This window comes from Salvelinus fontinalis, chromosome 26 (assembly GCF_029448725.1).
Source record: "Salvelinus fontinalis isolate EN_2023a chromosome 26, ASM2944872v1, whole genome shotgun sequence".
NCBI classification, from domain to species: domain Eukaryota; kingdom Metazoa; phylum Chordata; class Actinopteri; order Salmoniformes; family Salmonidae; genus Salvelinus; species Salvelinus fontinalis.
The window spans coordinates 15,644,855-15,661,373 of NC_074690.1; the positions used below are offsets into that span (position 1 = coordinate 15,644,855).

Genomic DNA, 16,519 nt, shown 5'->3' on the forward strand with positions numbered 1-16,519 from the left:
GCCGCTCTCACGCCGCATGTACACACGATAGAACTCAGAGGATATTTAGCAATAAAATATTCATTATTTAATAGGGGAAAAAATGCTTTGACTTGTGACTAAAATTAGACACGTTGTCCAGGGTTTTAGTCGACTGATAATAACAACAATTTGTCACATTGTCCACGGTTTCTACACCTGCATTCTAGCTGTTTGGGGTTTTAGGCTGGGTTTCTGTACATATATAAAATAAAATTGATTGATTGATTGGTTTCCGTGGACTGATAAGTAAAACTAACGAAGGATGAAATGACTAATGAGACTAAGACTAAAAGGTATTTTAAAACTAAAGATAAAATAGCTGGCAAAATATTATAACTGATCCAGCCCTCAACCTGTCCAGCATTTATTTTCTTCTGTTCACTTACCAATCCACCATGGTTCTCATCTAATATGAACGGTGCTCCAGAGTATGTTAGTGTAACGTCTAATTATAGAGGTTGTACAGCGAGGGATCTCACAATAAAAGGGGGGGGGGGGGGGGGGGGGGGGTGATTATACACGCCGCAAACTCAACTCTTGACCTCAACGCCAGTTCCACTTCGTTTTTTAATTGTTCCCCTCCAAATCAGGGACTGCTTTAGACTTGAACGGTGCAATTTAATTATCAGGTAGAACAGAAATCTAGCAGGCTCCGGATTGCTAGGCTAAGAGTTGAATACTGCTCTACACACTATTGTGTGTATATATTTTATTATGTATTTTATACCTTGTGCTAGGGACAAAAGGCCACTTTAAAATGCTATGGCGGCATATGAAAAGATGTGTCACCATATCAGAAGGTCCAGCAGGTCAGGGGTCATTTGGGGGGGTAATTTGGTCATTGTTCGTATTGAACGGTACAGCCTTGCCTATAGAGCAGGGGTGTCAAACTCATTCCATGGAGGGCCTAGTTTCTGCTGGGTTTTCCTTCCAATTGAAGACCTAGACAACCAGGTGAGAGGACTTTCTTACTAATTAGTGCCCTTCATTCATCAACCAAGTACAAAGGAGGAGAGAAAACCTGCAAACACTCAGACCTCCGTGGCACAAGTTTGACGACACCTATCGAATATGCTCCCGATAAATGGGATGTCAGCCCACAGCCCTACACGGTGACATCCACATATTACAATTCCAAAGAGTTTACACAAATATTAGCATCCATAGCTATAATTGCCTGACTTTACAGTCCAAAAGGAATGCTCAATGCGCACAATAGTGAAGTGATTTCCCAGTTAAAGACCCGCAATAAGAGCTACGCCGCTAATATTTATCAACTCATCAGAATTGTAATCTGTTGGTGTCACTGAGTAGGTGGATACCCCCATTTCATGTATGCACACTTCATAGGTACCAACTTGTCCAACCAGTATACTGAGTACTATGATAACTAGTCCCTTTCTATACCAACTTGTCCAACCAGTATACTGAGAACTATAATAACTAGTCCCTTTCTATACCAACTTGTTCAACCAGTATACTGAGAACTATAATAACTAGTCCATTTCTATAGCAACTTGTTCAACCAGTATACTGAGTACTATGATAACTAGTCCCTTTCTATACCAACTTGTCCAACCAGTATACTGAGAACTATAATAACTAGTCCCTTTCTATACCAACTTGTTCAACCAGTATACTGAGAACTATAATAACTAGTCCCTTTCTATAGCAACTTGTTCAACCAGTATACTGAGAACTAGAATAACTAGTCCCTTTCATGTAATTCTTTCTTAATTTTTTTAATAGAAAATGTAAATATGTAATACAAACAAATAGTTACAGTAGATTATATACACACTGATTTCAGTAAACATCGTAACATTATTTAACATGTCAGGTAATGATCCCAATAACTAACATCATTAGCATTTGTGGTACTTAGCAGGTCTGTACCAAAGGGCAGGATCATACAGCATGGTACTGAACATATTGTTGGATGGATGGAATATTTAGAGGCAGCAACATGGCGTCCAGCTCTGAAGAAAGGTGGCCAGAGATAGAGGGTGGAAGTTAGAGGTCAGAGGTGACTGGAGGGTGGGCGGGGTCAGAAACCTGACATCTTCTGTGAGGCGGAGTTGAGGAAGATGACAGAGGTGTTCTGCCAGTCGTCACCTGGGGGGTCCTGGGGGGAGAGGGGGGGGGGGGGGGCAGTCAGTCAACTCCCAGGTGTTTAAAACAAGGGGACCAAGGGTGTATTCATTATGGAAACCGTTTACTGTTTAAGAAACAAACGGAAGCATACGAAACGAGGGACCTTGTACAATAGAAACTCATTTGCGTTTTCTGTTTGGAGTAAATGGTTTATGTTGCAAAACGTTTCGCAACATTTTGCAACACCCCTTGTGTGTTGGATCAGCTGACAGTTGGAGTGGACTTACACTGAGTCTGGATCAGCTGATAGTTGGAGTGGACTTACACTGAGTCTGGATCAGCTGATAGTTGGAGTGGACTTACACTGAGTCTGGATCAGCTGATAGTTGGAGTGGACTTACACTGAGTCTGGATCAGCTGATAGTTGGAGTGGACTTACACTGAGTCTGGATCAGCTGATAGTTGGAGTGGACTTACACTGAGTCTGGCTTCCAGCTCCTCTGCCTGTCTTGTCCTGTGTGTTTTGTCTGAAAAGATATGGTGAGGTTTAACTTAGGAGCAATAAAATATGCTTATTCCATTGTCTACTAGCAGACAGCGTCATTGTAACAGGACACATTTCCATGAACTAGTTATGAATAAGGCCTGCATTTTGTTCACTAGAAACCTTCAGTGTGAAATCCATGTCATGCCTTCTGTGTGTTTATAAACCTACTATACCCAGTACAGGACTCACTGTATTGGTCCAGTATCTTCCATGGCAGCAGCACCAGAACCATCAAGATGAACAAAACTCCACACACCATCAGAGGAAACTCCCATAGTGGCCTGCAACACACACACACACACAGGGCTACATATAGCTGTGGTAACTTCTACCCATGGTTACCTATCCCTCCCTGGTCTGCAGTGTTACCTGTGGGGGACTGCTCCTTTAGCTACGTGTCTGGGAAGAGGAGACACAGACGGAGACACAGGAACAGACTGGGGGCTTTCTTCTGGTGGGGACGTCACTGTAGGAGCAGGCGCTGCGGGACAAACACACAACAGGTTTCTTAATCCTGCTTGTTCTAACTCATGATTCAGCCAATCATATCTAATCATCATGTACCTGTTGTGGATGGAGGAGTGACCAGGATGTGGATAGCCACCTGCTGTTGTCCTGCAGCACACCAGTACCAGCCTGCACACACATGAGAATATTAATAACCAGTACCAGCCTGCACACACATGAGAATATTAATAACCAGTACCAGCCTGCACACACATGAGAATATTAATAACCGGTACCAGCCTGCACACACATGAGAATATTAATAACCGGTACCAGCCTGCACACACATGAGAATATTAATAACCGGTACCAGCCTGCACAGACATGAGAATATTAATAACCGGTACCAGCCTGCACACACATGAGAATATTAATAACCTGTACCAGCCTGCACACACATGAGAATATTAATAACCAGTACCAGCCTGCACACACATGAGAATATTAATAACCAGTACCAGCCTGCACACACATGAGAATATTAATAACCGGTACCAGCCTGCACACACATGAGAATATTAATAACCTGTACCAGCCTGCACACACATGAGAATATTAATAACCAGTACCAGCCTGCACACACATGAGAATATTAATAACCAGTACCAGCCTGCAGATACATTAGAATATTACCATGGTAATAATAACCATTACCATCCTGCAGATACATTAGAATATTACCATGGTAATAATAACCATTACCATCCTGCAGATACATTAGAAAATTACCATGGTAATAATAACCATTACCATCCTGCAGATACATTAGAATATTACCATGGTAATAATAACCATTACCATCCTGCAGATACATTAGAAAATTACCATGGTAATAATAACCATTACCATCCTGCAGATACATTAGAATATTACCATGGTAATAATAACCATTACCATCCTGCAGATACAATATAATATATAGATTGTCTTCATCATCAAAATCCACATAACTGCACCATGGTATATTATTTATTATGAGTTATATTCTCCATACCTGTATCTCTCCGGGCTAGTCCCTTCAGGGTGACAGTGAAAGCCTTGGTCAGGTCATCTCTGATCTCTACTGCCTGGTCTTCATACCGCCCTTCACCATCTGTCACCAGACAGGAGCTCCAGTCACCACTACGACACCAACGCTTCTCATGCTGCCTGACAACACACACACACACACACACACACGTCACTACGACACCAGCAGTTCTCACTCTGCCTGACAACAGACAGACTAGTCACAGACCCACAATCCTACTGGCAACTGCACAAAATCACAGGCCTACTGTAAGATGTACTCTCTCTGCCACAAGTCACATTGGGAGCAAGAGTTCAGTTCTGATGCTAGGGTATTCTATATAGACAGGTTACACACCATTCACATACATATATGTTTATATTCCAGACTCTGATCCAGAAGCTAAATTCCTGCAATTGCGATCCATTTCACCATGGGGTTTTTGTACTGTATCCAAATACTGTATTCTCAACATTTCTGATTCTATTTCTACTACTGTACATTGTATTTTAGTTACACTGGTTTATACACACCACATATTCATTTGCAGTGCATTCGGAAAGTATTCAGACACCTTGACTTTTTCCACATTTTGCTATGTTATAGCCTTATTCTGAAATGGATTAAATAATTCCCCCCCCTCATCAATCTACATAATGACAAAGGAAAAACAGGTTTTTAGAAATGCTTGCTAATTTATAAATGAAATGTAAATGCAATAACACATTTACATAGGTATTCATACCCTTTACTCAGTACTTTGTTGAAGCACCTTTGGCAGCGATTACAGCCTCGAGTCTTCTTGTGTATGACACTACATGCTTGGCACACCTGTATTTGGGGAGATTCTCCCATTCTGCTCTGCAGATCCTCAAGCTCTGTCAGGTTGGATTGTCGCTGCACAGCTATTTTCAGGTCTCTCCAGAGATGTTAGATCGGGTTCAAGTCTGGGCTCTTGCTGGGCCACTCAAGGACATTGAGACTTGTCCCGAAGCCACTCCTGCGTTGTCTTGGCTGTGTGCTTAGGATCATTGTCCTGTTGGAAGGTGAACCTTCGCCCCAGTCTGAGGTCGTGAGCTCTCTGGAGAAAGTTTTCATCAAGGATCTCTCTGTACTTTGCTCTGTTCATCTTTCTCTCAATCCTGACTAGTCTCCCAGTCCCTGCCGCTGAAAAACTTCCCCACAGCATGATGCTGCCACCACCATGCTTCACCATAGGGATGGTGCCTGGTTTTCTCCAAACGTGACGCTTGGCATTCAGGTCAAATAGTTCAATCTTGGTTTCATCAGACCAGAGAATCTTGTTTCTCATGGTCTGAAAGTCTTTAGGTGCCTTTTGGCAAACTCCAAGCAGGCTGTCATGTGCCTTTTACTGAGGAGTGGCTTCCGTTTGGCCACTCTACCGTAAAGGCCTCATTGGTGGAGTGCTGCAGAGATGGTTGTTCTTCTGGAAGGTTCTCCCATCTCCACAGAGGAACTCTAGAGCTCTGTCAGAGTGGCCATCGGATTCTTGGTCACCTCCTTGACCAAGGCCCTCCTCCCCCGATTGCTCAGTTTGGCCCGGGTGGCAAGCTCTAGGAAGAGTCTTTGTGGTTCCAAACTTCTTCCATTTAAGAATGATGGAGGCCACTGTGTTCTTGGGAACCTTCAATGCTGTAGACATTCTTCCCCAGATCTGTGCCTCAACACAATCCTGTCTCGGAGCTCTACGGACAATTCCTTCGATCTCATGACTTAGTTTTTGCTCTGACATGCACTGTCAACTGTGGGACCTTATATAGACAGGTGTGTGCCTTTACAAATCATGTCCAATCAATTGAATGTACCACAGGTGGACTCCAATAGAGTTGTAGAAACATCTCAAGGATGATCAATGGAAGCAGGAAGCACCTGAGCTCATTTTCTAGTCTCAGAGCAAAGAGTCTATTTTTCTGTTTCTGTCTCTGTATTTCTGTTTTTGTATACATTTGCAAACATTTCAAAAAAACTGTTTTTTCTTTGTTATTGTGGGGTATTGTGTGTAGATTGATGAGTATATAAAAACATATAAATATTTTTTAGAATAAGCCTGTAACGTAACAAAAAGTCAAGGGGTCTGAATACTTTCCAAATGCCCTGTATATACTGGATTCTTGATATAGCTCACTAACACATGCTGTACACATCCTTCTTAGGATATCTACCGCTGTACATATCATTCTTAGTATATCTACCGCTGTACATATCATTCTTAGTATATCTACCGCTGTACATATCATTCTTAGTATATCTACTGCTGTACATATCATTCTTAGTATATCTACCGCTGTACATATCATTCTTAGTATATCTACTGCTGTACATATCATTCTTAGTATATCTACTGCTGTACATATCATTCTTAGTATATCTACTGCTGTACATATCATTCTTAGTATATCTTGTGTAAATTCATCTGGTGTATATACACATAGACTGCATCTGGATCACTGTTACAGTGCTATTTGGGTTAATTGGATTCGTTCTGACATTTCAAGATTTAAATGTTTTATTGTATTTATTTGTGTACTTGTTTTACTTTTTACGGCATTGTTAGAAGCTAGTAACATAAACATTTCACTGCACCTGCTATAACATCTGCTAAACTGTGTGCATAATGAATTAACTTTGATTTGATTATGTACTCTATAGAGCAGAACTCTCCAGCCCTGTTCCTGGAGAGCTACCTTCCTGTCCTTTTTTACTCCAGCCTTGTTCCTGGAGAGCTACCTTCCTGTCCTTTTTTACTCCAGCCCTGTTCCTGGAGAGCTACCCTCCTGTTCGTTTTTTACTCCAGCCCTGTTCCTGGAGAGCTACCTTCCTGTCCTTTTTTACTCCAGCCTTGTTCCTGGAGAGCTACCTTCCTGTCCTTTTTTACTCCAGCCCTGTTCCTGGAGAGCTACCTTCCTGTCCTTTTTTACTCCAGCCCTGTTCCTGGAGAGCTACCTTCCTGTCCTTTTTTACTCCAGCCCTGTTCCTGGAGAGCTACCTTCCTGTCCTTTTTTACTCCAGCCCTGTTCCTGGAGAGCTACCTTCCTGTCTGTTTTACTCCAGCCCTGTTCCTGGAGAGCTACCTTCCTGTCCTTTTTTACTCCAGCCCTGTTCCTGGAGAGCTACCTTCCTGTCCGTTTTTACTCCAGCCCTGTTCCTGGAGAGCTACCCTCCTGTTCGTTTTTTACTCCAGCCCTGTTCCTGGAGAGCTACCTTCCTGTCCTTTTTTACTCCAGCCCTGTTCCTGGAGAGCTACCCTCCTGTTCGTTTTTTACTCCAGCCCTGTTCCTGGAGAGCTACCTTCCTGTCCGTTTTCACTCCACCCCCAGTTGTAACTAACCCGATTCAGCTTATAAATATTTGAATCAAGTGCGTTTAGATGACAGTTGGAGTGAAACCTACAGGACAGTAGCTCTCCAGGGACGGCAATTCTCCAGCCCTGCTACAGAGGTGATGTCCAGTCGTACCTGTATCCCTGGCTGTAGAGACACTGGACAGTGACGCTGGTTCCTTCCTCTCCACTCACCATGCTGTTCACCACAGACATACCTGTACAGCACCACCAGAACAACACATATACGTATTAACGTGTAGTTTAGCCATACCAACTAGCCCACCACAGCACACTGTAACAACCACCAGACCAGCACACCACTCCAATGCTGCAGATACATGAGGAGGAGCAAACGAGTGCACACGTTATGTGAATGGCTACATTCCAATTCTCTACCCTTCTGACGAAGTGTGCATTCGTTCACTCCCCCCTCGTAGATTTATAAGGAATGGCGTAGTGTGATGGTGGAATATGGTGGACACTCCCTCCAGCCGTGCCTGCACCGATCTAATGCTTTTAAATACATAAAGAGGGAGTGAATAAGATCAGAACACAGCCAATGAGTGCACACTTAAGGGAGAAGGGGTTAGAATGGGGAGTGGGACTGTGACTCGTTGCGTGAACGAGTGCACAAATGAAGGGAAAGAGTGTACAAATGAGTACACACTTCAGGGAGAAGGAGGGACTTGTGTCCTCTCACCTTGGATAACATTGATGTGAAGGGAGGCTGTGACATCAGCACTCCAGACTCCTCCCACCTCCACACCACACCAATACCATCCAGAGTCCTCCTTCTGCAGCTCTCTCATTGTTACTGTGAACACCTGGGTATAAAATATAACACATCCTCACTATCATGCTCACTGTAACAACATGAAAAATACACATCTTTTAACCCTTTTATTATGCTGCTGACTGGAGAAATCCAGTGTCAACAGATAACATCATACTGACTAGCCACTTCTACTAGACGTCATACTGACCAGCCACTTCTACTAGACATCATACTGACCAGCCACTTCTACTAGACGTCATACTGACCAGCCACTTCTACTAGACGTCATACTGACCAGCCACTTCTACTAGACATCATACTGACCAGCCACTTCTACTAGACGTCATACTGACCAGCCACTTCTACTAGACATCATACTGACCAGCCACTTCTACTAGACGTCATACTGACCAGCCACTTCTACTAGACATCATACTGACCAGCCACTTCTACTAGACGTCATACTGACCAGCCACTTCTACTAGACGTCATACTGACCAGCCACTTCTACTAGACGTCATACTGACCAGCCACTTCTACTAGACGTCATACTGACCAGCCACTTCTACTAGACATCATACTGACCAGCCACTTCTACTAGACATCATACTGACCAGCCACTTCTACTAGACGTCATACTGACCAGCCACTTCTACTAGACGTCATACTGACCAGCCACTTCTACTAGACGTCATACTGACCAGCCACTTCTACTAGACGTCATACTGACCAGCCACTTCTACTAGACGTCATACTGACCAGCCACTTCTACTAGACGTCATACTGACCAGCCACTTCTACTAGACGTCATACTGACCAGCCACTTCTACTAGACGTCATACTGACCAGCCACTTCTACTAGACGTCATACTGACCAGCCACTTCTACTAGACGTCATACTGACCAGCCACTTCTACTAGACGTCATACTGACCAGCCACTTCTACTAGACGTCATACTGACCAGCCACTTCTACTAGACGTCATACTGACCAGCCACTTCTACTAGACGTCATACTGACCAGCCACTTCTACTAGACGTCATACTGACCAGCCACTTCTACTAGACGTCATACTGACCAGCCACTTCTACTAGACGTCATACTGACCAGCCACTTCTACTAGACGTCATACTGACCAGCCACTTCTACTAGACGTCATACTGACCAGCCACTTCTACTAGACGTCATACTGACCAGCCACTTCTACTAGACGTCATACTGACCAGCCACTTCTACTAGACGTCATACTGACCAGCCACTTCTACTAGACGTCATACTGACCAGCCACTTCTACTAGACGTCATACTGACCAGCCACTTCTACTAGACGTCATACTGACCAGCCACTTCTACTAGACGTCATACTGACCAGCCACTTCTACTAGACGTCATACTGACCAGCCACTTCTACTAGACGTCATACTGACCAGGCAATTCTACTAGACATCATACTGACCAGCCAATTCTACTAGACATCATACTGACCAGCCAATTCTACTAGACATCATACTGACCAGCAAATTCTACTAGACATCATTCTACTAGACATCATACTGACTAGCCACTTCTACTAGACGTCATACTGACCAGCCGCTTCTACTAGACATCATACTGACCAGCCAATTCTACTAGACATCATACTGACCAGCCAATTCTACTAGACATCATACTGACCAGCAAATTCTACTAGACATCATTCTACTAGACATCATACTGACTAGCCACTTCTACTAGACATCATACTGACCAGCCACTTCTACTAGACGTCATACTGACCAGCCACTTCTACTAGACGTCATACTGACCAGCCACTTCTACTAGACGTCATACTGACCAGCCACTTCTACTAGACGTCATACTGACCAGCCACTTCTACTAGACATCATACTGACCAGCCACTTCTACTAGACATCATACTGACCATCCACTTCTACTAGACGTCATACTGACCAGCCACTTCTACTAGACATCATACTGACCAGCCACTTCTACTAGACATCATACTGACCAGCCACTTCTACTAGACATCATACTGACCAGCCACTTCTACTAGACGTCATACTGACCAGCCACTTCTACTAGACGTCATACTGACCAGCCACTTCTACTAGACGTCATACTGACCAGCCACTTCTACTAGACGTCATACTGACCAGCCACTTCTACTAGACGTCATACTGACCAGCCACTTCTACTAGACGTCATACTGACCAGGCACTTCTACTAGACGTCATACTGACCAGCCACTTCTACTAGACATCATACTGACCAGCCAATTCTACTAGACATCATACTGACCAGCCAATTCTACTAGACATCATACTGACCAGCCAATTCTACTAGACATCATACTGACCAGCAAATTCTACTAGACATCATTCTACTAGACATCATACTGACTAGCCACTTCTACTAGACGTCATACTGACCAGCCGCTTCTACTAGACATCATACTGACCAGCCAATTCTACTAGACATCATACTGACCAGCCAATTCTACTAGACATCATACTGACCAGCAAATTCTACTAGACATCATTCTACTAGACATCATACTGACTAGCCACTTCTACTAGACATCATACTGACCAGCCAATTCTACTAGACATCATTCTACTAGACATCATACTGACTAGCCACTTCTACTAGACGTCATACTAACCAGCCGCTTCTACTAGACATCATACTGACCAGCCAATTCTACTAGACATCATACTGACCAGCCACTTCTACTAGACATCATACTGACCAGCCAATTCTACTAGACATCATACTGACCAGCCGCTTCTACTAGACGTCATACTGACCAGCCAATTCTACTAGACATCATACTGACCAGCCAATATACTGACCAGCTAATTCTACTAGACATCATACTGACCAGCCAATTCTACTAGACATCATACTGACCAGCCAATTCTACTAGACGTCATACTGACCAGCCACTTCTACTAGACATCATACTGACCAGCCAATTCTACTAGACATCATACTGACCAGCCACTTCTACTAGACGTCATACTGACCAGCCAATTCTACTAGACATCATACTGACCAGCCAATTCTACTAGACGTCATACTGACCAGCCAATTCTACTAGACATCATACTGACCAGCCACTTCTACTAGACATCATACTGACCAGCCAATTCTACTAGACGTCATACTGACCAGCCAATTCTACTAGACGTCATACTGACCAGCCACTTCTACTAGACATCATACTGACCAGCCACTTCTACTAGACATCATACTGACCAGCCAATTCTACTAGACATCGTACTGACCAGCCAATTCTACTAGACATCATACTGACCAGCCAATTCTACTAAATGTACAATGAAGTATCTATCCTAATAGATATTAATAATAGAAACCATCTGATCCTCCCACCTGCTGTACCGGGTCATCAAACATGGCCACCTTGTCTTCTCCAGATGCTGGCCCCCGTGGAGCATCGCTGCGAACCAGACTGGTACAGAGGTCCTTTACACTGCCACGGCACCAGTACTTCACATAACTGGCGTATTGCGGCCCGTAATGGCACGGGATCATCACCGACCGACCTTCCAGAACCGTCAGGTCACCCACGGTGGTCACCCTACAGAGAGAGCCTACAAGCAGAGATGTCATTCACCCTAATATTAACCCCTGACCCCTCCAGAACCTTTAGATCACCCACAGTGGTCAACCTACATAGAGAACCTACAGGCAGGAAGAGAAGTTCATTAACCCCTAACCCCTCTACAACTGCCAGGTCACCCTACATAAAAACCCTACAGGCAGGGAGCAGAGAGGTCATTAACCCCTGACCCCTGACCCCTCTACAACTGCCAGGTCAACCTACATAGAGAACCTACAGGCAGGAAGAGAAGTTCATTAACCCCTGACCACTAACCCCTCTACAACTGCCAGGTCAATCTACATAGAGAACCTACAGACAGGAAGAGAAGTTCATTAACCCCTAACCCCTCTACAACTGCCAGGTCAACCTACATAGAGAACCTACAGGCAGGAAGAGAAGTTCATTAACCCCTAACCCCTCTACAACTGCCAGGTCAACCTACATAGAGAACCTACAGGCAGGAAGAGAAGTTCATTAACCCCTAACCCCTCTACAACTGCCAGGTCACCCTACATAAAAACACTACAGGCAGGGAGCAGAGAGGTCATTAACCCTGACATTAAGCCCTAACACATGCCTGTCAATGTGTATGTTATTAAAAATCATGTTTCCTCTCTGGTACTGTTGATCTTTAACCGGCAGCCCTAAGCTGTCCCATCTATAAAAAAGCAGGATACAGAATGTTCCTCCACAAGACACTTCGGGTTTCGTTTTTCTTGAAAATAGTTACTGTCACTTTCACATCCCTCAGTCCCCCCTCTCTCTCCTCCCCCTCCCTACTCCCGCTCCTTCTCCTCTTCCTATTCCCTTTTCTCCTCCTCCCTCTCCTTCTCTTCCCTACTCCTCCCTCTCCTTCTGCTCTTCCTATTCCCCTTTCTCCTCCTCCCTCTCCTTCTCCTCCCTACTCCCTCTCTCCTCCCTCTCCTTCTGCTCTTCCTATTCCCTTTTCTCCTCCTCCCTACTCCCTCTTCTGAGAGCGTGAGAAGAGGGTCAAATGCGTGTTTCATGGTCAATGCGTGAGAGTTGGCAGCTCTGCTCTTCTCCCCCTCCCCACTTTCCTCCACCCTTATCCCCTCTCCGTCTGCCTTCTCTCTTCTCCTTTCTCTTCTCCTGCCCCTTCTCCCTCCCCCTTGACTGAGACCTGAATATTCCGTTAGTTCCCTGAGATGATTTCCTAGAGTTTAGTTCTGCGGTCTAACACAGTCCTGTGGTGTGCAAACGAGCCAGGTTCAAACCCAGAAGGACACGCTTGCTTGAGGGCATAATACAGTCTGGGACTTAGGAAGGAGACAGGAGAATGTTGCTTTCTGCTTCCACTGACTGTCAGAGAATTCCATGAATTTGGACACTTGTGCCAGTGAAATGTTTGAAAACTGAAAAAAAGACAATATTGTGCAAGAAAACACAGACAATCTAAACAACATGGCTTCCCTTCAACACTTTACTAATCATAACATCAAAATGCTCTAACAATGTGATTTTATACAAGTAGAAATGAAAGATAGCTTTTTGGATGGTTTTACATATTCAACACCACAAAATATGAGCTTCTCAGCCATTTAAATTAGTTTGCTCAAACACTAGCTACCCTTTACTTCACTATATACATTATATCCTGAGGAGCAAATGTGTCTTTTACAAAGTTTAAAAAGTTAGAGCATGTTTCCCCAGGCCCAGATTAAGCCTTCTCCGGGACTCCATCACACTGTCATTAGAGATTCTCCATCGGGAATGTTGTTAATCCAGGAGGAGGTGAAGCACGAGTTAATCTGCGTCTCAGGAGAAACCAGACCCGAGTTCAGTTCTTACCTGGCAGACGAGAGAGGAGGAGGAAGGCGAAGAAGAGTAGAGGAGTCATGTTCCAGACTGTGACTATGTGAGGCTATGGCGCTGTGAGAAGTGGTTCATTAATAAAACCCGTTTCCTAAAACAACTCGTTCCCTAGCCCTCACTTCCTGCTGGTCACATGCCCTACAAATGTGGTGTCCAGATGTTACAGATTTTTCAACCGTTTCAGTTCCCTGTTGTTTTAGTTCATATTACCTCCAACGATGATTACTAATAGGCTATTTTATGTACTGTTTCTTTATCATAACATGAAAAATTTTGTTTTTCCTTTTTTGTTTTCCAACATGAAGCCCAAAATTTTACAATTTAATCTCTTGTTGAAGTCTCATACTTGGCATTTAAAACGCATCAAAAGTTTTTTCATGCGTGGTTTTGCTGCACATAAAGAATTGCTGTGTTTTAGAGTTGTAGTAACACCTTGCCCAAACCGGCTGCGCACGTGCGCCATCGTGCGCTATCGTGCATACATTTATTTTGCCCCCCCACACCAAACGCGATCACGAAACGCAGGTTAAAATATCAAAACAAACTCTGAACCAATGACAAATAATTTAGCTAGCTAGCGTTAATTTGTCCTATTTAGCTAGCTTGCTGTTGCTATCTAATTTGTCCTGGGAAATAAACATTGAGTTGTTATTTTACCTGAAATGCACAAGGATCTATACTCCGACAATTAATCAACATATAAAACGGCCAACCGAATCGTTTCTAGTCATCTCTCGTCCTTCCAGGCCTTTTCATCTTTAAATTATATGGTCATCGCATCAAAACTTTCATTGTATTACCACGACTACCGGCAAAACAGTTCGTCTTTCTATCACCCACGTGGGTATAACCAATGAGGAGATGACACGTGGGTACCTGCTTCGTGTCAGCTCACACCTACAGTGTCATTGCGCAAAATGGTACGCAGCATCATCTGGATATATGTGCTGCGCACATTCACCTTCTGCTACCATTTCTGTCAAACCGTCTACGCATACAGTTTGACACATACATTCGATAAATCCAACGTACCGTATGCACCACACAGAACACACTGCAACTGCCTCTGCAACGCTATGCTGCAAGACAAACGCAGCGTTTCATTAGAAATTAATTTACTTCTGGTGTAACAAAATGCAATTACACTGTCGGTGTTCGAGGTACGTTCCAACTCAAAGGCACATTCCAAAAAATGTCCCAATTATCTCTCCTTCATTAAACCACCGACTGGTACCATTTCATCTCTTTATTTTAGTTTGTCTTCAAGTGCAAAAGGGAATGTGTGTCAGATTAAAGAAAGTTATGAAAACCACAATCATCTTGAACACACTGCGCTGTATATCGACCAATCACAGTCATAGAAGAGTTGGCTCCATGGTTGGTGTTCAGGAGGATGTGTGTGTGTAAGAGGTTTACTTGGTGGGGCCTCGTCTGGTTGGTCTGTAGTGCTTGACGGAGCTTCAGCCAATGAAATACATGAAGATGAGATGGAGCAAGGTGTGAGCGAATAGGAAGTTGGCCGAAGGTTCTCTCCGAGGAGACGGACAGGAAATCTCCTTTGATCTGAGGGTTGATCTGGATACCCAGGCACACTGGATGGAGGAGAGGAGAGAACATAGTTTTGATTTGATTACATTTCTTTTATTTAACTGTCATAGCCAGCAGCATACCACCCTGCATACCACTGCTGGCTTGCTTCTGAAGCTAAGCAGGGTTGGTCCTGGTCAGTCCCTGGATGGGAGACCAGATGCTGCTGGAAGTGGTGTTGGAGGGCCAGTAGGAGGCACTCTTTCCTCTGGTCTAAAAAAATATCCCAATGCCCCAGGGCAGTGATTGGGGACACTGTCCTGTATAGGGTGCCGTCTTTCGGATGGGACGTTAAACGGGTGTCCTGACTCTCTGAGGTCATTAAAGATCCCATGGCACTTATCGTAAGAGTAGGGGTGTTAACCCCGGTGTCCTGGCTAAATTCCCAATCTGGCCCTCAAACCATCATGGTCACCTAATAATCCCCAGTTAACAATTGGCTCATTCATCCCCCTCCTCTCCCCTGTAACTATTCCCCAGGTCGTTGCTGCAAATGAGAATGTGTTCTCAGTCAACTTACCTGGTAAAATAATGGTAAAATATATATATTTTTTTTTTAAATACACCAATTGGCACTATTTCTAGGCACTAAGTATGTGTGCACAAAACACAATAAAATTTGACAAATTAAATGCATAATTAATCATCATGGCAAGTACAGATACCTTGTCACATTATACAAACAATGGTAATGGGTCATGATAATAATAATATGCCTAGGTAGATTTTATAAGCATCAGAATAAGCCGCCTCAATATTTGCAGCCATAGGTGATATCTCTCTCACAATGGTATTCAAAGTTGGGGTCGCGACCCCTAGTGGGTTAGTGTTAGTAACTGCAGTGGGGGCGCCTATTTGTTTGTTTGTTTGTATATACAGTGCCTTCAGAAAGTATTCATACCCCTTGACTTATTCCACATGTTGTCATGTTACAGCCTGAATTCAAAATGGATTCAATAGATATTTTTTGTCACCCATCTACACACATTACCCCATAATGACAAAGTGAAAACATGTTTTTAGAAATTTTAGCAAATGTATTGAAAATGAAATACAGAAATATCTCATTTACATAAGTATTCACACCCCTGAGTCAACACATGTTAGAATCACCTTTGGCAGTGATTACAGCTTTGAGTCTTTTGGGGCAAGTCTCTAACAGCTTTGCATACCTGGATT

At 43.7% G+C, this 16,519-nt stretch overlaps 1 protein-coding gene across 1 annotated transcript; it reads right to left on the bottom strand.

The window, feature by feature from the left end:
- Window positions 1–1,747: 1,747 nt before the first annotated feature.
- Window positions 1,748–14,054, bottom strand: LOC129823724 (CMRF35-like molecule 3). Its single transcript, XM_055882673.1, has 10 exons — window positions 13,730–14,054; window positions 11,689–11,909; window positions 8,222–8,345; window positions 7,655–7,736; window positions 4,164–4,318; window positions 3,227–3,298; window positions 3,032–3,143; window positions 2,852–2,943; window positions 2,593–2,642; window positions 1,748–2,146 (listed from the first exon to the last, which is right to left on the bottom strand). The coding sequence occupies exons 1-10, from the start codon at window positions 13,776–13,778 to the stop codon at window positions 2,069–2,071; spliced, it is 1,035 nt and encodes a 344-aa protein (XP_055738648.1). The 5' UTR covers window positions 13,779–14,054; the 3' UTR covers window positions 1,748–2,068.
- Window positions 14,055–16,519: the final 2,465 nt, after the last annotated feature.

Bases quoted from the DNA above. Each gene is read 5' to 3' on its own strand.
- LOC129823724 (XM_055882673.1), bottom strand. From the start codon at position 13,778: ATGACTCCTCTACTCTTCTTCGCCTTCCTCCTCCTCTCTCGTCTGCCA. The intron at 11,910-13,729 runs GTAAGAACTGAA...CTCTGCTTGTAG, and splicing joins CCTCCTCTCTCGTCTGCCAG to GCTCTCTCTGTAGGGTGACC. The intron at 3,299-4,163 runs GTATGGAGAATA...ATGTGTGTGCAG, and splicing joins ACTAGCCCGGAGAGATACAG to GCTGGTACTGGTGTGCTGCA.